General features: G+C 43.5%; 2 protein-coding genes across 12 annotated transcripts in view; both read left to right on the top strand.

Annotated features, from left to right (window-relative positions):
- Positions 1-2212, top strand: part of ZKSCAN8 (zinc finger with KRAB and SCAN domains 8) — a 33085-nt gene extending 30873 nt beyond the window's left edge. The window contains exons 7-8 of one of the 3 annotated variants that reach the window (XR_006598543.1): positions 1643-1790; positions 2143-2212. The gene's annotated coding sequence lies outside the window, so the exon portion shown is untranslated. Of the gene's footprint in view, positions 1-1642 lie in introns of all 3 variants that reach the window. The other 2 variants (XR_006598542.1, XR_006598541.1) reach the window with 2 other exon arrangements.
- The window catches only part of LOC111560574 (zinc finger protein with KRAB and SCAN domains 8-like), a 31779-nt gene continuing 5974 nt past the window's right edge, over positions 1647-27451 (top strand). The window contains exons 1-5 of one of the 9 annotated variants that reach the window (XM_045058474.1): positions 1647-1790; positions 9585-10662; positions 11539-11850; positions 12201-12307; positions 16084-17552. In XM_045058474.1, coding sequence (XP_044914409.1) covers positions 9643-10452 — 810 coding nt within the window. In that variant the 5' untranslated portion in view covers positions 1647-1790; positions 9585-9642 and the 3' untranslated portion in view covers positions 10453-10662; positions 11539-11850; positions 12201-12307; positions 16084-17552. Of the gene's footprint in view, positions 1791-9584; positions 10663-11538; positions 11851-12200; positions 12315-13271; positions 13877-16083; positions 17553-27451 lie in introns of those variants that run through there. The other 8 variants (XM_045058473.1, XM_045058475.1, XM_045058470.1 and 5 more) reach the window with 8 other exon arrangements.

The following is a 27451-nucleotide window of genomic DNA, read 5'->3' as shown; positions in this document are numbered from 1 at the left end:
TGGGTTAAATTCTCCCATTAAGGCCAGTTGGTGTCCCAGTCAAGTTTTGAAAGCCCCGCCCTCCTGGGCCTGTTCCCTAATCTTCAACACAAGGAGCGGCTCTGGCCTTCTGATCGTCAAAGATAAAGCCCTGAGCACCTGCACTCCCGCGTGGCGGTTTTGGGGCTCCGTCAGGGTCCCCCTGGAGATTCTGCCTTTCCCGGCCGCGGTGTCTTCAAATTCCAAGATTCCAGAGTCGTCCGTTCTACACTGGACAGACTCGGCAAAGGGAAAGCACCTCTGTGAGCGAAGGGGTCTCGGATCGGCCTCCGCGGACCACCCGGGTCGGCGGCGCTCCAAGATTGGGCTGGTGGAGGACCCGCCCGGAAGTGTCGAGCGGACCGCCCCGGAAGTGCCGGGACTTCCGGCCCGCGGGCGGCGGTGGCAGCGATTACACTGCTCGGGCTCACCTGCAGACGCGGGTCCCACGTCCGAGGGAAGCACGCGGGAGTCTGGCCGGCCGCCCCTCCGGCCGCGGACCCGACGCCCCAGTGCGGCCCGGTCTTTCCCACGGCCTCCCGAGATTTATGAAGCCGCCGTGACCACGTGCACCCCTGGTAGCTGTGGTGTAGCCCCCAGCCGACCCTCGGCCCGCCTTTCCGAACAGATGGGGAAACTGCGGAGGACTGGAAATACGCACTTGGGGCAGGCTTCCTCTTCCACCCGGGTGCCCGGGACGTTTCCTGGTGCGTGCGGATACACTTGGGCTGCAGCTTGGCCCGTGGGGCCGGTGCCCGGCTCTCGGCAGCCGCTTTCCCACCCGCGCGGCCTGCGGCGCTGTTCCTGCCTGGCCTGCAGTGCCCTGCGGCAGGGGCGAGTCGGGGCACCGGCCCCACCGGCTGCCCAGCCTGGGATCGGACACGCGACCTAGCAGATCAGCCCCTTGCTTGACACTGCGTTTTTTTCTCCCGCCCCTCACTAGTTAGTGTGACAGCTATGGCAGTCTTTGCTTTTTCTTTGAGTAAGATAGTGTTTCTTTTACAAAAGAAGGGCAACGAAGAGGAGACCCGTAAGAGGAAGCTTACTGAATCGCAGACTCTAATGCGTGGCTGCATTAGAGGAGCTGTTTTCTCTGCTTTCAAGAATTCTGTTACTAGAAAACTCCTTGTTCTGGGCCGGCTCCAGCTCAGTTGACACTGGCTGAGGCCAGTTCCTGACCTTTAGGCCTAAGGAGGTCTAAAGACCTGGGAGAGGGACGGGGGTGGCGTGGGGCGGGGGGGGGCGAGGATCAATGAGAAAGTGGCTGAGTTGGATGAAACTAGACAGCAGGAAGGGAAGGGAGAAGTATTTATTAAGTCATCGTAAACGTTAGTCTCTTAGGGATGTTTTTTTCCATTTTGGGGGCCTGTAGGTCTAAACCTGTGATGTGGCCAAATCACTTAATCTCTCTGTGCCTCTATTTCCTCATATGTAAATGAGGATGACAAAAGCACCTGCCTAGAATTGTTATCATGATTACATGAACGGCACCTGATAACAAAAGTTGTATCTAGATATTGTCATTATTTTTCTCCATACCTCTCTTAACTGGTCTGCTCTAATGATTCATTTGTTTATACAGTGATACGTTCATAATTTCATGTGTTTAATTTTTTTTTTTCAGGTCCCAGCTCTTGCACAGTCAAGAAGTAATCTAGCAAGAAATATCAGCCCTGGGAGCCAAGGGAGGGAGAATCACTGTCTCCAACTCCTACCCAGGAATGCACCATTAAAATCTCAACTATAGGAACCCTTAATCCCACGAGAGGGTTGTAAGTATTAAACTTTGACATTCTGTAGTTTTCTGAAGATTCTACAATAAGGCACCTGAGAAGACTCTTTTTTTTAAGTTAATATAACATATCAATGTAGGTGTGCTGTTATGAACCCTCAGCAGAATCTGCTTCAAAGTGAGGGTAGAACAAGAGGGCACCCGGCTCACCTGCCATTGCCACAGTATGTTATTGATAAAGAATTCTGTCTTTGCTGCCTGTTGTCTGAGACAAGCTGTATTCTGTTTTTTTATGTGTCTTTGACTCTGCTTAAGGTGGTTTTGTTATTTTACCTTGCAGGAATTTTGATTCTTTGTATTGATTTCAAATTTATCAATCTTTTCATTTATAGCCTCTGGATTTGGGCTTATAATTAGAAAGGCCTTCCTACTCTGAGGTTATTAAAGACTTCTCCCACATTTTCCTCTGGTACGTTTATAGTTTTCATTTATAACATTTGAAACTTTGATTTAGGGGCGCCCAGGTGGCTCAGTTGTTTGAGCATCCGACTTCGGCTCAGGTCATGATCTCGCAGTCTTTGAGTTCAAGCCCCACGTTGGGCTCTGTGCTGACAGCTCAGAGCCTGGAACCTGCTTCGGATTCTGTGTCTCCCTCTCTCTCTCTGCCCCTCCCCCGTTTATGCTTGGTCTCTCTCTCTCTCTCTCTCTCTCTCTCTCTCTCTCTCTCTCTCTGTCAAAAATAAATACACATTAAAAAAATTTAAAAAAATGTTTTAAAATAAATAAATAAAACTTTGATTTATTTGGAATATTGACCTGTATATAGACTGAGGAAGGAATCCAATTTAACATTTTTCCAGATGATTACCTAGTTCTCACCATACATTTATTGAGGAGTCTACTCGTCTTTTTCTTACTGATTTAGTACCTTTTTTCTATGCTAAATTTCTCCCTCTGATTGCATCTATTTCTGGACTTTCTATTCTGTGCCATTTGTCTGTCTCACCACTATCACACTGCCTCACTGAGGCTTTGTAATATGTTTATGATCACTTAGGAAAAGTGCTCCTTCATTGCGCTTCTTTTCAGAGTTGTCCCAGGGAGTCTTGCTTGTTTACTTACTTGTCTATGTGAACGTTAAAATCTATTTACAAAAAAGTTGGTATTTTTTTTTGGAATAGTATTAAATTTACAAATTAAGAAGTAGTTTCTGAGTGCAAAGTGGAGGGATTTTAGGACTGCAATCGATCTGGGTTCAAATTTCATCTGTCTCCTTTTTTTTTTTTTTAAGCTTTCTGCTTTTTATTTATTTGCTTATTTTACTTTTTTTAAGATTTTATTTAAGTTGAAGTTAGCTAACATATAGTATTGGTTTCAGGAGTAGAATTTACTGATTCATCACTTACATGCAACCCAGTGCTCATCACAAGTGTCCTCCTCAATGCATCCCCCCCCCCCTCCCCAAACCCCTCTAGCAACCCTCAGTTCTCAGTATTTAAGAGTCTCTCATGGGGGAGCCTGGTTCACTCAGTTGGTTAGGTGTCTGACTTCAGCTCAGGTTATGATCTCACAGTTTGTGGGTTTGAGCCCCACATCTGGCTCTGTGCTGACAGCTCAGAGCCTGGAGCTTGCTTCAGATTCTCTCTCTCTCTCTCTCTCTCTCTCTCTCTCTCTCTCTCTCTCTCTCTCTCTCTCTCTCTGCCCCTCCCCCACTTGTGCTCTGTCTCTCTCAAAAATAAACATTAAAAAATTTAAAAAAAAAATAGTCTCTCGTGGTTTGTCTCCCTCTCAGTTTTTATCCTATCTTTTTAAGTTTTGGGGGCTTTTTTGTGTATTTTGAGAGAGAGAGAGAGAGAGAGAGCATGGGCAGGGGAGCAGCAGAGGGAGAGAGAGAGAGAATTCCAAACAGGCTCCATGCTGTCTCTGCAGAACCAGTTGCCAGCCTCAATCCCACAAACCAGGAGATCATGAGCTGACCCGAAAACAAGAGTTGGATGGTTAACCGACCAAAACACCCAAGCGCCCCTATCTTACTTTCTTTTCCCTTCCCTTCCCCTGTGTTCATCTGTTTGTTTCCTGAATTCCACATGTGGGTGAAATCATATGTGGTATTTGTCTTTCTCTGACTCGTCTGCTTTATTAGTTGTCCAACCAAAAAATTTATCTGCTTTTCAGTTTTCTTACACATGAGAGGAGGAGCATAACGTTTTATTTTTGGAATTAAACGCGATAAAAGGTGCAAAATACCTGGTTTGAAGTAAAAACCTTGTTTGTTGGCCAGCTCAGGGACCACTGAGGAAGAAGCCTCCGGGGCCCTAGAGCGGCCGCAAAGCGAGGGCAGCAGGGATCTGCGGAAGTCGACGGCTCCGCCCCTTCCGGCGCCGTACTCACTCGGAAGTGCGGGTGTGGGGTCTGGTTTCCGAGCTGGGGGCCTGCTCACTCCCTGGTCTCGGCTGACCGCCACCCTGGCCTCCGCCTGCTTTCTCGCGCCCCTGCCGCTCTTCCTTTGCTCCCTTGCCCTGCCCCTCCCCCTCCCCCTCCTGCCACTCAGGCATGCGGAATAACAGAGACTCTGGGGGAGGGGGAAGGGGGGAGGGGACCGCCCCGTCCTGGCCCCCGTATCCTCCCCTACTTCGTGTGTGTGTGTGTGTGTGTGTGTGTGTGTGTGTGTGTGCGCGCGTGTGTGTGTGCGCGCGCGCGCGCGACACTCAGGGACACCTGGCAGTTTTATTGAGATGTTCCTGAGATCTTTTTGCCTCAAAGAAAAAAGCTAAATGAGCTACTCATGAAGATTCCTTTCTTTTGCTATTTTACACTTTTATTTATTTTTGGGAGCCAGCAGAGCATGAGAGGGGTAGGGGACAGAGAGAGAGAGAGAGAGGATGACACGGAATCTGAAGCAGGCTCCAGGTTCTGAGCTGTCAGCATAGAACCCGATGCGGGGCTCGAACTCAAAAACTGTGAGATCACGACCTGAGCCGAAGTCAGACGCTTAACCGACTGAGCCCCTTAGGCGCCCCTCTTTTACTATTGTATATTGCATTTTTCTGCCCCCTCCCAGACTCTTCTGCTTAAAAGATGAGGGCACATGTCCTTCTTCTCACAGATTTCTTCAAAGTTAAAAGTGTTAACCCAGAGGTATCTGGTGACAGCCCAGAAAGGTATTTTGTGCATACCCGTAGCTATCCGGTATGAGGAAGCCCATTGAGGCAGCGGCAGGATAGGATCATTCCAGTTTGAGCGAGCTGCAGACCTAAAGGGGTTTGGGTAGGACCAGGGATTCTTCATATTTTCTTAATAAGAGCTGAGCAGCTTAGGCCACAGGCTTCCGTGGGTAACCATGTTTCCTGGGTTCTGGGCAGGAGTTCATGTGCATGTGACCCCTGCCCTGAGTGAGCCTTTTTCACTGTTGCTAAGGAGCGACTGTTCAGAGAAACGTGATAGAACATCACTGAGAAATGATTCAGCCCAGCCATGGAGGGTAGTGTCCATATGCCAGTGGGCCTGTGCCTGACTCGTGGGGAACTTCCACACCCCACCCCACAACAGGAGCAAGGAAACTTCCACACCCCACCCCACAACGGGAGCAAGGAAATCAGAGGTTCAGAAAAGACACGTTTGTATGAAGAAACATTCAAAGATACAAGAAACTAATAAAAATTACCTATGGAAGTGGTAAACCGAGGGGGATCAGGGTGGAATGGAAACAAGACTTGTTTCTATATGTCGTTTTTTTTTTCTTTAATGTTTGTTCATTTTTTGGGAGAGAGCACACAGTGCACAAGAGTGGGGGCGGCCCAGAGAGGCAGGTACAGAGGATCCCAAGTGGGCTTCCTGCTAACAGCAGAGAACCCTAAGAGGGTCAAACTTGTGAACCACGAGATCATGACCTGAGCCAAAGTTGGACACTTAACGGACTGAGCCATCCAAGTGCCCCTCTATATATCTTTTCAGAGGATTTTGATTTCTCTTTACTTTTTTTTTTTTTTTTCTTTGAGAGAGAGAGGCATGAACCATGAGATCATGACCTGAGCCACAGTCAGATGCTTAACCACTGAGCCACCTAGGCATCCTGACTTTTCAATTGTATATTATCTAGTCAAAAACATAGGCATACTTAAAAAAAAATTTTTAATGCTTATTTATTTTTGAGAGAGAGAGACAGAGCACAAGTGGGGGAGAGGCAGAGAGAGGGAGACACAGAATCTGAAGCAGGCTCCAGGCTCTGAGCTGTCAGCACAGAGCCGGATGTGAGGCTCAAACACACAAACCATGAGATCATGACCCGACCCGAAGTCGGACGCTCAACTGAGCTACCCAGGCATCCCAAACTTTTAAGTTTTTAAATTCAAGTTAATTAACATACAGTGTTAAAATAGTTTCAGATGTATAATACAATGACTCGACAGTTCTATACAGTATTCTGTGTGCTCATCATGACAAATGCGCTCCTTTATCCCCATCACCTATTTAACCCATCCTCCCACTCCCTTTCATCTGGTAACTATCGGTTTGTTCTCTGTAATTAAGAATCAGTTTCTTGATTTGTCTCTCTTTGTTTTCCCCTTTGTTCATTTGTTTCTTAAATTCCACATAGGCGTGAAATCGTATGGTATTTGTCTTTCTCTGTCTTATTTTGCTTAGCATAATACACTCTAGTTCCATCCACATCATTGACACTTGGGCTGCTTCCATATCCTGGCAATTGTCAGTAATGCTGCAATAAATGTAGGGGTGCATGTATCCTTTTGAATTCGTATTTTTGTACTCTTTGGATAAATACGTAGTACTGTAGTTGCTGGGTCTAAGGTAGTTCTATTTTTAACTTTTTGAGGAACCTAGACACTGTTTTCCAGAGTGGCTGCACCAGTTTGCATTCCCACCAGCAGTGCATGAGGGTTCCTCTTTCTCCACATCTTCACCAACACCTGCTGTTTCTTGTGTTATTAATTATAGCCATTCTGACAGGTCAGAAGTGGTATTTCATCATGGTGGTTTGTTTTAATGTTTTGTTTTTTTATTTTTTAATAAAAAAATTTTTTAACATTTACTTATTTTTGAGAGAGAGAGCATGAACAGGGGAGGGTCAGAGAAAGAGGGAGACACAGAATCTGAAACAGGCTCCAGGCTCTGAGCTGTCAGCACAGAGCCCAATGCGGGGCTCGAACCCATGGACCGCGAAATCATGACCTGAGCCGAAGTCGGATGCTTAATCCACTGAGCCACCAGGCGCCCCATAATGTTTCTTTTTTTGAGAGAGACAGAGTGTGATCAGGGGAAGGGCAGAGAGTGACAGAGACACAGAATCAAAGGCAGGCTCCAGGCTCCGAGCTCTCAGCACAGAGCCTGATGTGGGGCTCAAACCCACAGACCACGAGATCATGACCTGAGTTGAAATCAGACGCTTAACCAACTGAGCCACCCAGGCTCCCTCATCATGGTTTTGATTTGTATTTCCCTGATGATGAGTGGTGTTGAGCATCTTTTCATGTGTCTGTTTGCCATCTGTATGTCTTCTTTGGAGAAGTGTCTGTTCATGTTTTCTGCCCATTTAAAAAAAATTTTTTTTAATGTTTATCTTTTGAGAGAGACAGAGCATGAGCAGGGGAGGGGCAGAGGGGAATGGAGACACAGAATCCGAAGAAGGATCCAGGCTCTGAGTTGTCAGCACAGAGCCAGACGTGGGGCTTGAACTCACAAACTGAGAGATCATGACCTGAGCTGAAGTTGGAGGCGTAACCTACTGAGCCACCCACGCGCCCCTCTGCCCATTTTTTAATTGGATTATTTGTTTTTTGGATGTTGAGTTTAAGTTCTTTATATACTTAGGATACTAACCCTTTATCTAATATGTCATTTGGAAATATCTTCTCCCATTCCATCAGCTGCCTTTTAGTTTTGCTGATTGTTTCCTTTGCTGTGCAGAAGCTTTTTATTTTGATGAGGTCCCTATAGTTCTATAGGAACTATAGGCCCCTGTGGTTTTGCTTTTGTTTCCCTTGCCTCCAGAGACATATCTAGGAAGAAATTGCTATGGCTGATATCAAAGAGGTTACTGCTTATTTTCTTTACTAGGATTTTAACCATTTCCTGTCTCACATTGAGGTCTTTAATCTATTTTGAATTTATTCTGGTGTATGGTGTCAGAAAGTGGTCCAGTTTCTTTTCTTTTTTCTTTCTTTTTTTTTTTTTTTTTTTTGCATGTTGCTGTGCAGTTTTCCCAAGCATTTATTGAAGAAACATTCTTTTTTCCACTGAATATTTTTTCCTGCTTTGTTGAAGATTAATTGATCATATAGTTGTGGGTTCATTTCTGGGATTTCTATTCTGCTCCATTGATCTATGTGTCTACTTTCTTGATCACTACAGCTTTGTAATATAACTTGAAGTCCAGAATTGTGATGCTTCCAGCTTTGCTTTGCTTTTCAAGATTGCTTTGGCTATTCGGGGTCTTTTGTGGATCCACACAAATTTTAGGATTGTTTATACTAGTTCTGTGAACAATGATATTGGTATTTTGGTAGGGATTGCATTAAATGTGTAGATTGCTTTGAGTAAGTAGACATTTTAAAAATATTTATTCTTCCAATCCATGAGCATGAAATATCTTTCTATTTCTTTGTGATACATAAATACATTTTTAAAGTTTATTTTAAGTAATCTATACAACCAATATGGGACTCGAACTCACAACCTGAAGATCAGGAGTCCCATGCTCTTCCGACTGAGCCAGCCAGATGCCCTGCATAGACAGATTTTTAAGTAAAATTTTCAGAATAGTTTCTGTGCGCTCTGGACATTTAGAGTTACAGAAAGATTGTGAAGATAGTACAGAGAGTCCCCATATACTTCATGCTTAACTGACTGACACTTAAATGACTGAGCCACCCAGGTGCCTCAATGACCTTGACAGCTTTGAGGAGTTTTTTGGTAGAATGCCACTCAGTTGGGAGTTGACTGATTTTTTTCTCATTACTATACTGAGGTTCTAGGTTTGGGGGAGGATGACCCCAGAGGTTAAGTGCCATTCTCATCTCATCAAGGGTGCACATCATCAGTTTATTATTGTTGAGACGTAAAACAATTTGTAAAGTGGAAAGAGGCAGAGAAGAGATAGTTTGTGTAGTTTAAGTTTGCAGCAAAAGTTTTATCAAGTTTTCTTCCCAGAAGATAAGAGAGGGCACCACGCTGTCCACACATGAGTCCGAAGGAGCCCCATTCTTTGGAGAGGGGAGGGGTCCGTTCTGTCACACTTGCACGGGATACGAAGCATCCCTGTTGCTAAGGTGCTGTCACAGCAACATCAGCAGCAGCAGCGGTGGTGGTAGCAACGGCCAGAGCTTTTATCCCCATGTTTCTCTTCCAGCCAAGTAGTGTGGACTTCTGTGTGAGTGGTAAAAACCCAGCTGTCAGTGAGGCTGCTGTCACTTTTCCAAACTCGTTATCAGTTGAAGTTCTGATTCTTTTCCCTTCTGTATTTGTATAGTCCTTCATCTGCTCTACTATCTACAAATCTCTTCAATTCCTGTCTTGTTTCCCGACTTAATTAAAGAAGTGAAAAGTCTTTTTAAGTAGGAACTAAGTATTATTTTGTAGTCACTTATATTCCAGATTCTGTGCTGTAGATACCATTATAAAGGGTAATTTTTAAATAGACGTTTGAGTCAGGTGTTCGTTCTAATAGTTTTGTGATATGTTACTTTACAGACATTTGATTGGTGTGGCCTGGGTTCGTCAAGCATGTTTGAGGCTTCTAGTTAAGTCTGTGTCACATCCTATTGGTTTAGCAACAAGGAATAAATTACACTGAAACCTCTATGTGTTATTGTTTCAGAAGTCCAGGCCAGAGGCACGAATAAGGTGTCTATTCTGAAGGGAAGAATTCTGTAAGGATGGACCCACACCAGCAGGTTGCCGGCTTACAGAATGGGAGTACATTACAGGTTTCTGAGCGCGAGAAAACCTCTCAGTATGTGAACCCGGTTCAAAGGCAGGAGGACAGGCCCACGGAAGAGAGACGGTATACCTGTAGTGAATGCGGGAAGAAGTTTGCCCAGAGCTCGGGCCTCGTGCGACATCGGAGAATCCACACTGGCGAGAAGCCCTACGAGTGTGGTCACTGCGGAAAAGCCTTCAGCGTGCGCTCCACCCTCACCGTGCATGAGAGAATCCACACTGGCGAGAAGCCCTATACCTGTAATGAGTGTAGGAAAGGCTTCAGTGTGAGGGCACACCTGATCATACATCAGAGAATCCACAATGGGGAGAAACCGTATGAATGTAATGAGTGTGGCAAAGCATTTAGTGTGAGCTCAGACCTTGTCAAACATCAGAGAATCCACTCTGGTGAAAAGCCCTACGAGTGTGACGAGTGTGGGAAAGCCTTCAGCGTGAGCTCCGCCCTCATCAAACATCAGAGAATCCACACAGGAGAGAAGCCGTACGAGTGCAAGGAGTGTGGGAAGGCCTTCTACGTGAACTCCGCCCTAATTAACCACCAGAGGATTCACTCTGGAGAAAAGCCGTACGCGTGTGGAGAATGCAGGAAAGCCTTCAGCCAGATCTCAACCCTAATTCATCACCAGAGAATCCATACTGGAGAGAAACCGTACGAGTGTGACGCGTGTGGGAAAGCTTTCCGTGGGAGTTCTAATCTTACTAAGCACCAGAAAGTACACGCCAAAGGAAAGTGTCATCACTGATTTATGTGGCGAAGATATTCCAAAGGCCTTTTTTTTTTGTATCAGGAGTTAACACTAAGAGAAGGGCATGGAAGAAGTTGATGTTTTAATTGATACTTGGTCCTTTAGAATATTGAGGAAGTGAGAAGTCCGTGAAAAGTGCTCCAGAATGACTAGTTAAAGCTCTGAAATCACGTCGACTTCTGAGAATGCGCTTTCACAACTCACAAGGTAAGGCCCTTTAAATACATGTATACCGTAATGTAGTTTGTTTTGGTTTAGTAAGAGCAGATTTCAGTATTTCAAGTATTTTTATTTTCCTCATGTGCAGACCTTCTGTTGTTGTTGTTGTTGTTGTATTATAGGTAAAACCTATTAAGTTTGAAATTGGAAGTAGTGTTGATTGGTGGGACAGGAACCACATATCCTCATTGTATCTGGAAATAGGAACTGATTGGTCTTCCTTTCTTTGCCTTTGCTGTACCTCCATGCTCTCAGGGGTGATTCGATGGGTTAGTAACCTCCTTGGCAGAGGGCAGACTGCCTTTGTTTTCGGTAGAAATCTAATAGATACTTTGTCAGGGTCATTCTTGCTTAGTTGGCAAAACCCCAGGACTCTTGACCTCCTGAGCCAGTAAATCCCTAAACTTGATTGAGCTTCCTGAACCAAAACAAACAAAAACAAAAAGCCTCTCTAAAAGTGTCAGGTGCTCCGATCCCTTGGATTTGGTGTTTCTCAAGTGTGGTGAGGGATTTGCAGACTCAAGAGGTATGAGACTGGGCAAGCTTGGGAACTGTTGTTGAGTTGAGGATGGCATTGGTTTTAGGATGACTTTCAAGGATCTATTTGAGTGACTCCTTGAAGTTCGATGCCTCATATCAACCGGGAGAGCTCAGATTTGGGAAGTGGTACAAAGTTAATGAGTTCATTCTGGAAAATGTCTTTGTCATATCTGGAAATCCCAGTAGAACTGTTCATCAGAATGTACCCTAACTTTCTAATCCCATCCCCAGACCTACACCCAAAAGTTACACATGCATGTATGAAGCTCATGGAAGAGATCTGGACTTAAAAATTACTTTGTTACTATTTTTCTATATTAATAGTGATTTCTGACTCCTGGGTGGCAGGCCAGGAAATTCTTGTGAACCCTGAAACTAAACCCCACGAGGTTCAAGATGAACACCAAAGTGATAGAAATTGCAGATTGATTTGGCCTGCAGTAGGACTCTGTGTTGTAAAGAGATACATGGTTTCCATGATTTCTCATGAGCATCTGAGGCAAGACAGCCCACAGACACACTGGACTCCATGAAGCTTTGAGCCGACTTGTGCGGTCAGGCACTGAGGTCAGGGTTGCATGTGGAAACACACAGCGTGAAGTCTGGTATTGAAGGCGTGCTTACCACTCTGCCCAGGTAAGTTTCAGTATGGACGTGGGGGCTGAAGGCAGAAAAGGTCCCGGTTTTGGAGCGCACACTGAGGAGACAGAACCTCACCGAGGCATGGGGCGTGCTGGAGAGAGTAAGGCACATACTTACAGGCAGGAATGAAGGGCCTCAACAAAACACCAGGAAATTGTCTACGACATTGGGTCGAGGTGTGAATTCCTTTGTCCTGCTTCTTTCCGCATTTTGACAGTTGAGGAAGACTGGTTTCTCCTTGCTCTGTCCCAGAGAAAGTTCCCTGCCATGCCATTTCTGTTCTGTTATCGTCAGTGTTTTTCGCATTCACTTCTTTGGCCCCAACTGTCTCGGTTTGTCCCTAGGATGGAGGTTTGCAGACGGACTCTTCTGGGTGGAGAATACTCTTCTGAGATCAGCACTGAAGTGGTGCCATACCCCGCCCCAAACCAGCGCAACTGAATCCTAAGCAGTAAGTGGTGCGTGTCTTGAAGACTTTGAAGGGGGCAGACATTCTGGGAAACGCATTTCTTCTACTGAAGAGTGTAGTGGTAGGAGGGCACGATCCATGTAACATGGTTATTCCTTGTGAGCTCAAAGTACAGTGTTGACGGTCACCTGCTGTGGGTTGGGCCTTGTGCCAGGTCTAGGAATACAAAGGTAACTGGAAAAAGCACCCCAGTCTTCAGGGGCCTCCCAGTCTACTTGGGGAGAAAGGTGCAGAGAGAAAACAGTAAATACAGCGAGAAAGCCACTGGGTTTGTACAGGCTACTTTGCACCGAAGGTGTAAGAACCACTCGTGGAACCATGGAAAAGGCCTCAGGAGGGTGAAATCTTAGAGGAAGAGTGAGTTCTTCGGCCCCAGGAAAAGGGATAAAGGAAGGGACTTTGGGAAAAGCATGTTTAAAAGTATGTGTCTGGGGGCACCTGGGTGGCTCAGTCGGTTAAGCGTCTGACTCCTGATACCGGCTCAGGTTGTGATCTTGTGGTCGTGAGTTCGAGCCCCGCATGTGACAGTGTGGAGCCTGCTTGAGATTCTCTCTCTCCCTCTCTCTCTCTGCCCCTCCCCTGCCCACCCCCCCACCATCTCTCTCTCAAAATAAATAAACTTAAAAATTTTTTACTTCATTGTAGTTAACGTACAGTGTTCTATTCGTTTCAGGTGTACAGTGTAGTGACTCGGCTGAAACTGATTTTTGTGTATGAGTGAGGGTCAGATTTCATTCTTTTCCCATATGGATATCCAGTTGATCCTGCATTACTTACAGGAAAGACTGTCTTTTCCCACTGCTGTACAAGGCTCATTTGCATATATCAATTGTCCTATACGCATAGGTCTGTTTCTGGTTCCTCTGTTACGTTCCATGGGTTTATTCGTATTCCCTTGAGTCGGTACCACATTTTCCTAATGATTGTCACTTTACATTACATTTAGGTATTCTGTGGAGCAAATTGTCTTACCCGAGGAGTCCAGCTTGTTTGCCCTTCGTGGGGCAGAGCCACCCTCCCACGCTGGACTCCCAGGCACAGCCACCGTGTGCAGTCTCTGTGTTGCGGTCAAGGATGGCAGAGCTTGTAGGCATCCTCGTGCTGCAGGCCACACCTCCACCTGGAGGCCTGGTATTGGGGACCTTGCCCAAGCAACTCTGCCAAGACTCTCTCACCGGGGTAGAGGAAACTTGAGCACACTTTTCCCCACTCTAACTCTGTATTCCGTACTTTTCCACTCCCGGCTCTCCCCTGGCCCCCAGGAGTGCTCTCTTGGCAGTGAGACAGTCCCCACAGCCGTGCTGATTCTCCTGCCCCTTGCCTCACGCTGTCAGATGAGTAAGAATGGAACACTGCAGGCGCCAGCACTTTCTCATGTTGAGCATCTTGTTAATGCCGTAGCAGGGATTCAAGGCTTAGCTGTTACTTGTGTTGTTTTTAATGTTTATTTATTAATTTTGAGAGAGAGAGAGAAAGAATCCCAAGCAGGCTCCTCTCTCTCAGCACGGAACCCGATGCGGGGCTCGAACCTATGAACCGTGAGATCATGACCTGAGCCAAAACCAAGAATTGGATGCTCAACCGGCTGAGCCACCCAGATGCACCTCTGACTTTCATTTTTTTTTTTTAATTTTTTTTTTTAACGTTTATTTATTTTTGGGACAGAGAGAGACAGAGCATGAACAGAGGAGGGGCAGAGAGAGAGGGAGACACAGAATCGGAAACAGACTCCAGGCTCTGAGCCATCAGCCCAGAGCCTGACGCGGGGCTCGAACTCACGGACCGTGAGATCGTGACCTGAGCTGAAGTCGGACGCTTAACCGACTGAGCCACCCAGGCGCCCCTTATTTTTGTCTGTGTTAACTGACCACCAACACCTGGCAGCTGGTGCACGAAATGGTATGAGAGTGTGCAAGTGGACTTAGTGTCATTATAATCAACTAGACTTTTATTATGTAACCAGCACCTCCCCCCACCCCCAGCTACCACCCCAAATCTGTTGCTCACGGTACAGGACTTAGTCTTGCTTATGTTGTGTGTCAGCTGTGGCTCACGTGCAGATCTGCAACACGTTCTCTCCACTCCAGGACCCAGGCTTGAGGAGTAAAAGAAAAACGGTGGCGGGAACACACAGTGGCTTTTACAGGAGAAGCATATATCATTTGCATTTATGTTTCATTAGCCAAAGCAGGTCAAATAGCCAAGCTTAACGATAGGGTGGGGGAAAATAATCCTTACAAAGATGGCAATGAGGAACCAAAAAAAATTGATAAAATCTACCATCGAGAGGGCCAATGTTTATGGAATGCTTTCTATGTTGGGGCTTTTTCTGAGTACCTTATGTGTGTATTTGTCAATAACAAACAGTGGTATGAGATACATACCACTACCATTTTACAGCGGCAGACGTTGAGGAGCAGAGACATTAAATAACTTGGTCATTTGGCCAGGAAATGGTCAAGCCGGGGATTGAAACCAGGGTGTAAGGTGACGACCTGTTCTCTTAACTACTAAGCTGTGTAACGTGAAAAGTTTCAGCATGAAGGTTGTTCTTATGCCGTCGTGGGCTTCAAGGAGCCAGTGTGTTACGCTGGTAAAAACTTTCAAGGTGAGATTCGAGAGCCCTTGGTTCCAACCTGTTTTTACCTCTAAGTAACCATATTAGGCTAGACTAACGCCACCTAGCTGAGCCTCAGTTTCTATATCCTTAAAAATAAAGGAGACATGTCAAATATGTTGACATCCCTTCCAGCTTTGAGATTTTTGTAATCTCTCCAGACAGATAGTAAAATGCTTTGCTGATGTGATGGCCTCTTTAGTCTGCTCCTTTATATGTGGTTATGTTCACAGGTGACTTGAAGAAGTGTTGCGTCTCCTCCCTAGTCCCTTCCTTCCGTTTTACTTCTATTTTATGTTAGTGAGAATACTACTAGTAGTAGTAACTTCCACTTATTGGGACCTTCTCTGTTCCAGGTACCTTTTCAAGCTCCTTCGGTAAATTATTTCATTTAAAAATATAGATGCTAGGGGTGCCTCGGTGGCTCAGTCCGTTAAGCGTCCGACTTCAGCTCAGGTCATGATCTCACAGCCCGTGAGTTCGAGCCCCGCGTCGGGCTCTGTGCTGACAGCTCAGATCCTGGAGCTTGTTTCAGATTCTGTGTCTCTGGCTCTCTCTGCCCCTCCCCTGCTCATGCTCTGTCTCTCTCTCTCTCAAAAATAAATAAAAACATTAAAAAAATTTAAAAGATATATAGATGCTATACTTAGAAGAGAAGAAAGGCTGAAAAAAGTGCTCTTAAACATCCATATTTGAGCACTTTTAAAAAAGCACAGGAGGGGCACCTGGGTGGCGCAGTCGGTTAAGCGTCCGACTTCAGCCAGGTCACGATCTCGCGGTCCGTGAGTTCGAGCCCCGCGTCGGGCTCTGGGCTGATGGCTCAGAGCCTGGAGCCTGTTTCCTATTCTGTGTCTCCCTCTCTCTCTGCCCCTCCTCTGTTCATGCTCTGTCTCTCTCTGTCCCAAAAATAAATTAAAAAACGTTGGAAAAAAAAAAAAGCACAGGAAAATAGCCCAAAGAAAGCAAAGGGAAAGAGCAGAAATTAATGAAAAACATGTGTACAGTCTTACCTACGACTTTCGCATATGAAAAGCCCTATTCTGGGTGATTTCTCTCCTAGGCTGCTCTCATTTGTTACATTTGACTCCCTTCCCCCCTCTAAGGAAGGGGTGCCTATTTCATGATCAACGTGTTCTTTCAGAGGGTGACTCCTGGCCTTCGACAAGGAGTCTGTCTCCCTGCAGAGTTTTGCGGAAGCCTAGCACGGAGGACTAAATGGGAACATTCCCCAGGGCCTCCACAAGTCCAGGGGCTTCTGAATAGTTCAGCCAAGTGAGGGAGGAGCCCCTTTGAGGACTCACAGCTTGCACTGCTTCAAGCCAAGGACAGTATCACTCTGATAAAGGGATGAGTCTCACGGATAAGTATCTGATAAGTATCACTCTGGTAAAGACACTTGGAGAACCTGCCCTGAAGTTCACTTCTGTCAGTGCCCTGGGAGTGGGAAATTCTCCCTTCACCTTGCGCACAATTTCAGCTTCAGCTGCGATAAAAGCAGCAGCTGCTCAGTCTAACGTGAGTGCTCCAGAAATGCCTCTCCCTGAGAAAACAAGCCCTGGAGCACCAGCAGTCCTGACTGAGCCCCAGCAGACTTGAGGAAACCCTGTGAGGATTCTCAGCCCGGAAGGACCGTCAGTGTAAACCCAGGTCCCGTGGCACTGCACAGCAGAGAAGCCACCTAAAGAAGAGTCCCACGAGAGTATAGAATGTGGCAAAGCCTGTGGATACCGGGAGGGTCTTGTCAGGCGTCAGAGGACCCGTGAGGATATCTTCAGTGCTGTAAATGTTCGTGTGAGCTCAGCTCTCATCAAACAGAAGCAAATTCATCTTGGACGCGAGTGCGTAGGTGGAAGGTCTTCATTTGGAAGCAGTGCTTCTTGCCAGAAAACCCATAAATGGAAAAATGTGGGAAGGCCTTCACTAAGATCAGCCTTCTCCATCAGTAAATACACCCTGGAGCAAAGCCCTATATGTGTGACTGCTCTGGGGACCTTTCAGCGTTAGCTCAGTTCTTACAGTGGATCAGAGATTCCTCTTTGAGTGTAAGTGATACGGGAAAGCCTTCAGTCAAAGTTCAAATCTTACCAAACATCAGTCTGTACTGGAAAGAAGTCTTCTGCCTGGGGCGGGTATGAACTTTCTTCAGACATCAAAGGATACACAACAAAAATAAACTTCAATTGTCAAATGTATGGTAAAGGTATAGTACAGGACTTTTTCAACATCAAGCATCACAGTTAAGTAGGAAGAACATGCAACTCTGGATCTCAGGGTCATGAGTTTGAGCCCCATATTGGGCCTAGAGATTATTAAATAAATAAAAACTTTAAAAATCCAACTGCATACAATCATTTGACCATTTTATGGAATTAAGACAAGTGTTTATTAGAGACTTTGTCAGGTCACTTCATGGGGAAAGGTGAATTAAAACATCTGTGACAGATCTCTATGGGTATTTAACTTTCTTTGGCACAGTTAGCTTTCATTTTCTGTAGTAAAGGTAGAGAATGGGGGGAAAGTCTTTATTCACAACCTTTGATGATTGAAACATTATTACATTTATTTTTGGCTTGGAATTCATGATGCTAATTAAAATAGTTTTTCTAAGAATGATTTTGACATTAATTCCTTTGACGCATTTCTACCAGACTTACTCCCTTTTATTTTTAGAGTGTTAGTATCTGGGAAATGCTGCAAATATCTGTGGTTTGGTAAATCGTTTCACAGAATTTCCTATGCCTTTGGGAAGAAAAAGTAGATGAAGACACATGGGTGGGCCATGTGAACTTGTGATTTGCTAAACAACAGACCAAATTTACCTTGTTCACTTTGTGTGTCTAATATATGGAAGGAATAGTGACCCATACGGAGAAGGCTTGAGCATGTGCTCAGTGAAGGGTTCTGCTTGTGGGTTGGTAGCAAGTCAGCCTGAAGAGGGAGCTGTCACAGTTTGTCATCGGATCTGCCGCCTTCCCAGGCCTGTCCACAAAAGAGAGTGGTTATTACTCAGTGTGGATTCGTTGTGAACTCAGTTCGTGGAATATCATAATCATTGGTCTGTGTGTGGCCTTTGGTTTTTATACATTTTATTTTATCTCTACCCCCCCATCCCAGTCCCATTTCTCCCCGTTCCTTCCAGTCACCCGTAAATCGTTGTGTTCTATCTCATTCTATGCCCTTCTGCTTTTTGAAGCCAATGAATTATGAATAACAATTCACTAGGCAGGTCGAATCCTCTGCTGTGAGGTGGTTACTTAAGTCATTTGCTCTAATGACTAAGTGAAAGCCATTTAAGGTGTTCACCAGCTTTGCTCTGAACACCTTTGGGAGTGTTTTTCTGGGGAGCATACACAGGAATGAAACTGCTGGCCCACAGGTTATGCACAGTGTAAATTGCACTAGCACGTAATTGTTCTTTTTCCGTGTGAACTAACGGATCTATCTGGTATCTTAACCTGATGGTGATGTCACCTGTCCCACATGGGTTTTGGGAGCTGCAGACTTCCAAACAATGCAGGTACTTTCTCATCTGGTGGTGCCGTGGGGTGGGGCAGATCTCCAAGATAGAAATAAAGAAACCTCAACTTCAAAAATAATGCCTGACTTCTCAGGGTCTGGTGATGCGAACTGATACGGCTACTTAAAATGCAGTGTGATCCTAAAAGCTACATACCAGACCATGCTGTGTGTAAAGGGGAAACAAAATACTTTTCTAAGAACATCCCAGAAAGGGAGTGTAGCAGGTGCAAAGGTGCTGACATACTGGAGAAATAGCACGGCCAGTGAGACAGCAAGAAGAGAGGAGGACACAGGTGAAGGGGGATGGCCTATAGAAATGACCTTTGGGTTTTACCCTGAGTGAAATGGAAAGCTTATGGCTGGATTTTAAGCAAAGATGTGGCGTAATCGGTCTTAGGCTTTGAAAGGATTCCTCTAGCTGCCTTGTGAAGCATATAAAGGGACAGGAGTGGGAACTAAGAGAACAGTTAGGAACCAATGAGGTAATCTAGGCAGGAACCTACAGTGCCTTGGACACAGGTGCTCAGCAGAGGTAGTGAGAAGTGATGGATCCTGGTTACACATTGAAGACCATGCCACAAGGATTTTGCTCATGGATAAGATCGAAAGAAGAGGCAAGAATGACTCAAGTGTTTTGGCGTGGAAGAACAGAGCGACCTTAACAGAGATGAGAGGATGTGGCTGGAACAGTTATTTTTGAACAAGTGAATGTGGGATATAAGTTAGTGCCTCCCAGAAGTTTTGCTGTTTGAGAAAAAAAGGAACATTCTCGGCACAGTCTGCCCGTCAGCCCAGAGCATTCTTCAACTACACCGGGCTGAGTCCCAGATGAAAGACTTTTTTTACAGGCACTTCCCTCTTCCTCCACCCAGCTGCTCCTGAAGACCGGGGACTTACAAAAGCAGTATTTTCTCAGCCACATTGTAGAAAGGACATAGACGTAAATTGCTGAGTGACATCCTGGAGTTGTCTGATTTAAATTTACAGAATGAGATAAACTGCCTGCCTCAGAGTTACAGCAGGTCAGTTCTAACCTCCGAGTCCATAGTTTCTTGGGAAATATTACCTGTGGTATATTCTTCTTTTTGAAGAGTAATCAAATTAGTGATATGTAAATGTTCTCTTAGGTTAGAATGTTAAAATAGGAGTTGGAACAGAAATCACTTAATAGCTATTCAGACTGCAAGAACATGCACCCGGAATTCTGCTTGGGGTAATGGTGGACAGAGTCCTATGGACCAGTTCTCCCACTGAGAAGTGGGGATGCTGGGCAAAATGCTTTTTAAAAAAATCTATCCAAACACATTAAAGAGCTAATTTGAGAATAAAAGATTAGAGTGAAAGAGTATGTATATTTAAGGAGATGATTCTTTCTTTGGGCATCTTCTGATTCTGGAAAGGGTACCTGAGAGGGTGAGTCAAACTCTTGATAGGGTCACAGAAAAAAAAAGTCACCAAAATTAGATTCTGGAGACTGCCAACGTAGGAGGTAGTGCAGGTAAATGCCCTCACTCTGGTGTGTGGGACCCCAAAGACTGTCCTCTAAAAGTACACGAACCACACATAGGCTCTCACAGGGGCCACTGCTCTGCTTTGAATCCTAATCTCTACAACGGATTTAAGTGATTCCATAATGCCAGTGCCCACAGGTACTGGGAGGTCGTCTCTATAAGAATGTAATATTCTCTTAGGTCTGAAACTATTTCTATAAGCAATTTTGCAAAAACAAATTTTAAAAATTAGGAACATGAGAAGACAAATGACGCAAAATCCAAGAGAAGCAATTGATAGTAGAAACACATCTGGGAGGGACACCTGGGTGGCTCAGTTGGTTAAGCCTCTGACTGTCGATTTTGGCTCAGGTCACAATCTCCTGGTTCATGAGTTTGAGCCCCACATTGGGCTCTGTGCCTGCTCGGGATTCTCCTGTCTCTGCTCCACCCTAACCCTCTCAAAAATCAATTTTTAAAACGCTTAAAAATTTAAGTTAAAATGGATCAAAGATGTAAAGGTGAGAGCTAAAACTTTAAAACATTTAGAAGAAATCTGGTGTAAATATGACCTTGGGTTAAGGCAGTGATTTCTTCAGTAACACCAGAAACTCAAGAAACAAAATTAAAAATAGAGAAATTGGACTTCATCAAATTATAAACCTTTTTTGCTTCAAAGAACACTATCAACAAAGTGAAAAGACCTCCCATGGAACAGAAGAAAATATTGGCAAGTCATATATCTGATAAGGGTCTAGTACCCAGGATACATAAAGAACTCTTACAACTCAGCAACAAAAAGACTGACAACCCAATTTAAAAATGGCCAAAGGCTTTGAATAGATATTTCTTCCAAGAAGATATGCAAATGGACAATAAGTCCATGAAAAGATGCACGTCATTCTACATTAGGAAAATTCAAATCAAAACCATGAGATACCACTTCACACCCAGTAAGGTAGCTATAATAAAGATAGGAACAGGTGTTCACAGGGATGTAGAGAAATTAGAATCTTCCTGCATTGCTGGTGAAAATATAAAATGGTGTAGCCACCTTGGAAAATCGTTTAGAAGTTCCTCAGAAAGTTAAACATAGAGTTACCATATAACCCAGCAATTCCCCTCCTAGTTACATATTTTTAAAAAATTTTGAAAATAGGTGTTCAAATAAAAACTACATATGGGAGCGCCTGAGTGGCTCAGTCGGTTAAGTGTTCGACTTCAGCTCAGGTCATGATCTCACAGTCTGTGAGTTTGAGCCCCGAGTCGGGCTCTGTGCTGACAGCTCAGAGCCTGGAGCCTGCTTCAGATTCTGTGTCTCCCTCTCTCTCTGCCCCCTCCCCTGCTCACACTCTGTCTCTCTGACTCAAAAATGAATAAAAACATTAAAAAAAAACCTGTACATATGGGAATGCAAGCTGGTGCAGCCACTCTGGAAAACAGTATGGAGGTTCCTCAAAAAACTAAAAATAGAACTACCCTACGACCCAGCAATTGCACTACTAGGTATTTATCCATGGTGTGCTGTTTCGAAGGAGCACATGCACCCCAATGTTTATAGCACCAGTAGCAACAATAGCCAAAGTATGGAAGGAGCCCAAATGTCCATCGATGGATGAATGGATAAAGAAGATGTGGTATATATACACAATGGGGTATTACTCGGCAATCAAAAAGAATGAAATCTTGCCATTTGCAACTACGTGGATGGAACTGGAGGGTATTATGCTAAGTGAAATTAGTCAGAGAAAGACAAAAATCATATCACTTCACTCATATGAGGACTTTAAGAGACAAAACAGATGAACATAAGGGAAGGGAAACAATATAAAAACAGGGAGGGAGACAAAACAGACAAGACTCATAAATATGGAGAACTGAGGATTGCTGGAGGGGTTGTGGGAGGGGGGATGGGCTAAATGGGTAAGGGGCACTAAGTAATGTACTCCTGAAATCATTGTTGCACTATATGCTAACTAATTTGGATGTAAATTTTAAAAAATAAATTAAAAAACTGTACATAAATGTTCACAGTAGAACTATTCATAATAACCAAAAAGTAGAAACAATCCATTTCTGTTGATTAATAAATGAATAAACAATTGTGCTATAATCATATAATGGTACATTATTCAACCATAAAAAGGAATGAAGTATTTATACATGCTGTAACATGGATGAACCTTGAAAACATTACACTAAATGAAGGAAGACAAAAAAAGGCTACATAGTGTATGATTCTATTTTACAAAATGTCCCAAATAGGAAAATCCACAGAGACAGAAAGTAGATGCATGGTTGCCAGGGATGAGAGGTATGGGAAGTGACTGGTAATGTAAACAGAGATGGAAACTTTAAAAATTAATGGAAAGGAAATAATAAAAAAACACCATAACAAATGAAGAATGCTTTGAAGGACTCATCAATAGACTGGACAATCATTAGACACTACTAATGGTGTGGATTTATTTTGGGGTGATGAAAATGTTCTAGAATTAGATAGTGATGATGGTTTCTCAAATTTGTAAATATACTAAAAATCACTGAATATTACACGTTAAGAGGATGAATTTTATGTCCTGTGAATTATATCTCGATAAAAAATATTAAAATCTATTCATTCCATGTAGGGGAAGGGAATACCCAGGCCTGGTCTTACCTTCCCATACAGGGGAAGAGCAAGCCCCAGCCTGTTCTGTCCTTCCTGTCTCATGTAAGGAAGGAAAGGGAACAAAAACTGAGAAGAACTTGTGAATATCACAGTCCAAGGCCACAGACTTCTTGAAAGACTGAAACCTAATCTCAGGACTCTAGAATGCTGCTCTCCCTTCACCCTATGGCCACATTAATAGGGATCCTATATAACAAGGGAAACAATTGGAACAATTGCACAGCTTAGTTCTATTTAAGAAGTCCAGAGGGAAACCCAGAAGCAAAAGGTAAGGCAAAAACACAGATACCAGACCAAACTTTAGCTCTGATACCTACAGCTATAGCAAACAATAAAGACCCAAATTCTACCTACAAACACATAAAATCCCGCACTATTTATCTAAAGACCTATTTACCTCAGTTCTTTTTACCTAATTTATTATGTCTGGTTTTCAAAAAACAACAACAAAAGAAGGCACACTAAAAGGTAAAAAGCAGGGGCACCTGACTGGCTCAATCGATAGTGCATGTGACTCTTGATCTCAGGGTCATGAGTTTGAGCCCTACGTTGTAGAGATTACTAAAAAATAATAATAGTAATCACAATTTAAAATTTAAGGTGGCAGTAATCAAAACTAAACTTAGATTCAGCAGAGATGTTGGAATTACCAGACCAGGAATTTAGAAGAACTACGATTAATATACTAAAGGCTCTAACGGGAAAAGTAAACAACATGCAAGAACAGACGGGTAATGTAAACAGATGGAAACTTTAAGAATTAATGAAAAGGAAATAATAATAATAAACACCCTAACAAATGAAGAATGCTTTGAAGGATTCATCAATAGACTGGACGAGGCCAACCAGAGAGGTTGAAGAAATGTCACTGATAGAAACCTGCCAAACTGAAAGGCAAGGAGAAAAGAATTAAAAGGAGGGAAAAGAATAAGAACTTTGAGGCAAAAGGCAAAGTATAATTCAAATGCTAAGGGAGAGGAATGAAGTCAGATAAAATGCTCAATTAAAGCCTCAGAAGGCAGAAAGAGTGGAAGAAGAAAAAAAAAAAAAAAAACAAGAGCCATGAATAGAAAACAGTAACAAAAATTATAGGTATTAACTGAACTATATCAATAATCACTTCATTTAAAAAAATTTTTTTTAAATTCATTTTTCAGAGACAGAGTGTGAGGGAGGGAGGGGCAGAGAGAGAGGGAGACACAGAACTGGAAGCAGGCTCTAGGCTCTGAGCTGTCAGCACAGAGCCCAAATGCGGGGCTCAAACTCACAAACTGTGAGATCAGGACCTGAACTGAAGTTGGACGCTTAACCAACTGAGCCACCCAGGGGCACCAATAATCACTTCATTTTTTTAAAGTTTTATTTATTTTTAAGTAATCTCTACACCCAGTGTGGGGCTTGAACTCATGACTCTGAGATCAAGAGACACATGTTCCTCCAACTAAACCAGCTAGGTGCCCTTCAATAATCACTTTAAACATCAGTGGTCTAAATATACCAATTGAAAGACAGAGGCTGGTTAAATAAAATTTAAATTAAAAAAAAAAAGGCAAGTGGGGGGAACCTCCTAGATCATTAAAAAAAAGAGAAAGACAGTGAATTAAAAACAAAGGAAAAAGGGGTGCCTGGGTGGCTCAGTCGGTTAAGCATCCGACTTTGGCTTAGGTCATGATCTCACGGTTCGTGAGTTCGAGACTCACGTAGGGCTCTGTGCTGACAGCCTGGGGCGTGCTTCGGATTCTGAGTCTCCCTCTCTCTCTGTCCTTTCCCCACTCATGCTCGCTCGCTCTCTCTCTCTCTCTCTCTCTCTCTGTCAAAAATAAATAAACATTAAAAAAATTTTTTTAATTAAAAAAAGAAATCAAGACCCAACTTTTAAGTTCTCTACGAGAACCACTCTTTAAACGTAAAGACACAGATTAAAGAGATGAAGAAAGATACACCATGCTAACACTCATCATACAAAAGGTGGAGGGCTGCCTGGGGGCTCAGTCAGTTAAGCGTCCAACTTTGGCTCAGGTCATGATCTTACAGCTGGTTTGTGGGTTTGAGCCCCATGTCTGGTTCTGTGCTGACAGCTCAGAGCCTGGAGCCTGCTTCAGATTCTGTGTCTCCCTCTCTCTCTGCCCCTCCCCTGCTCACACTCTGTCTCTCTCTGTCTCTCAAAAATAATAAAACAAAAACAAAAAAGGTAGAGTAGAGGTGCTTGGGTGGCTCAGTCAGTTAAGCATCCCACTCTTGATTTGGCTCAGGTCATGATCTCATGATTCGATTCGTGAGATTGAAACCCTGAGCCTGCTTGGGATTCTCTCTCTGCCCCTCCCCCGCTTGTGCTTTCTCTTTCTCTCTCTCAAAATAAAATAAATGAAAGAAACGAAAGGAAGGAAAGGAAGGAAGGAAGGAAGGAAGGAAGGAAGGAAGGAAGGAAGGAAGGAAGGAAGGAAGGTAGGTGTGAATGGAACTAAAGGGTATTATGCTAAGCGAAATTAGCCAGTCAGAGAAAGACAGATCTCATATGACTTCATGCATATGAGGAGTTTAAGGTACAAAGCAGATGAACATAAGGGAAGGGAAGAAAAAATAATATAAAAACAGGGAGGAGGACAAAAAGTAAGAGACTCTTAAATACAGAGAACAAACTGAGGGTTGCTGGAGGGGTTGTGGGAGGGGGGATGGGCTAAGTGGGCAAGGGGCATTAGGGAGGACACCTGTCCGGATGAGCACAGGGTGATACATAAGGGATGAATCACTGGAATCTACTCCTGAAATCATCATAGCACTGTGTGCTAACTAACTTAGATGTAAATTACAAAGTAATAAAAAAAATTTAAAAGGAAGTTGTAATAACTATATTAATCTTAGACAAAGCCAGCTTTAGAGCAAGAAAATTTACTGGGGATAAAGAGGGACATTACATAATGACAAAGGAGTCAGTTTTCCATGAAGACATTACAATATTTTATGTATATGCACCAAGCAATAGAGTGTCAAAATACATAAGGCAAAAACTGGTACAAATGCAAGGAGAAATAAATGAATCCACTCGTAGATTTGGAGGCCTTAACATCCCTTTTTCAGTAATGGAAAAATCCAATAGGCACAAAACGAGTAAGGACATAGTCGGATTGAATAACAGTGTCATTCAGTTGGTTGTAGTTGATATCTGTAGAATACTTTATCCAACAACAGCAGAATACTCATTTCTCTCAAGCACCCATGGAACATTCACCAATATTGGCCACATTCCGATGGCCACAAAATACACCTTAACAAACTTAAAAGAATACAAATCATACTAAGTACACTCTCAGACCACAATGGATTTAAAAGAAATCAGTAACAGAAAGATAAGTGGAAAATCCCAAAATATTTGGAAGTTAAACAACATACTTCTAAATAAAACATGGGTCAAAGAAGTCTCAAGAGAAATATAAAAATGTTTTGAACTAAATGAATACTTCTCAAAATTTGTGGGATGAAGCAGAAACATTGTTTAGAGGAAAATTTATACCACTGAATGTATATATTAGAATAGAAAAAAAGTCTAAAATCAAAAAATGTAAGCTTCCATTTTAGGAAATTAGAAGAAGAGCAAATTAAGTCCAAAATGAGCAGAAGAAAAATAAATAAAAATTGGAGCAGATATAAGTGAAGCTGAAAACAGGAAATCAATAGAAAAAAATCAGTGAAACCAAAAGCTGTTTTTATTTTTTTTAAGATCAATAAAACTGATAAACTTCTAGCCAGGTTAGCTAAGGAAAAGAGAGAGAGAAGACACAAATTTTAATATCACTGTGGATTCTATAGATATTAAAACAAGGAATATTATGAACAACTCTATGCCCTCAATTTTTTCACCTAGATGAATCGTACCAATTTTTTGAAGGACACTACAATTCTGATTTCAATTACAATGTGTGGGTCTTTTTTTCCCACACCACCAAGCAGTTCTCAGATATCAGGTGGGTGTCATGCAATTCAACTCAATTCTGATACTATCTACCTGGAGATGGCATCAGATTTTCTCTGTTCAGGGCTCAGTCCTGCAAGACTGCCCCCTCTCCCCACCTAAGATGCCAATCACAAGTCCTAGGTTGTTACCTGAGCTTCAGACAACGAACTATAGATGGGAGGGACCAATGACCCCATCCTTTGGTTTGATTAATTTGCTAAAATGGCTCCAAAACTCAGGGAACCAGTTTACTTACTAGAATACTGGTTTATTAGAAAAGGATAGAATTCAGGAACAGATGCACAGGGTAAGGTATTGAAGAATGGTGCAGGACTCCCATACCCTCTCTGAGCATACCACTCTTCCCAAATCTGTGTTCACCCACCAGGAAGCTCTCCTAACCCCCTTCTTTTGGGTTTTTGTGGAAGCTTCATTACATAGACACGATTGATTAAATCATTGTCCATTGGTGATTGAACTCAATCTCCAGCCACCCCTTGCTGGGGGGGGGAGGGGTACTTAAAGTTCCAACCTTCTAATCACATGGTTGTCCCCTCTGACAACCAAGCCCCCACCCTGAGGGGCTTCCTAAAATTCACCCTATTAACATAACAAAAGATCTCTTTGTCACTCTCAACACTGAATGGGGAGAAGACCAAATATATGGTTTTTATTACATGTCACAAAATCACAAACACAATTACCAAAACTCACACAAGGAGAAATGGACAATCTGAGTTGGCCTATATCTATTAAAGAAATTAAAACAATAATTAATCTTCCCAAAGTACCAGGTACAGATAGGTTCACTGGTGAGTTCTACCAAATATTTAAATAAAAATTATGTGACTGCTGTACTATATCATTTTTTTTTACA

Source organism: Felis catus, chromosome B2 (assembly GCF_018350175.1).
Source record: "Felis catus isolate Fca126 chromosome B2, F.catus_Fca126_mat1.0, whole genome shotgun sequence".
In the NCBI taxonomy this organism is placed as follows: Eukaryota; Metazoa; Chordata; class Mammalia; order Carnivora; family Felidae; genus Felis; species Felis catus.
This window is presented reverse-complemented; position numbering and strand designations above follow the sequence as displayed.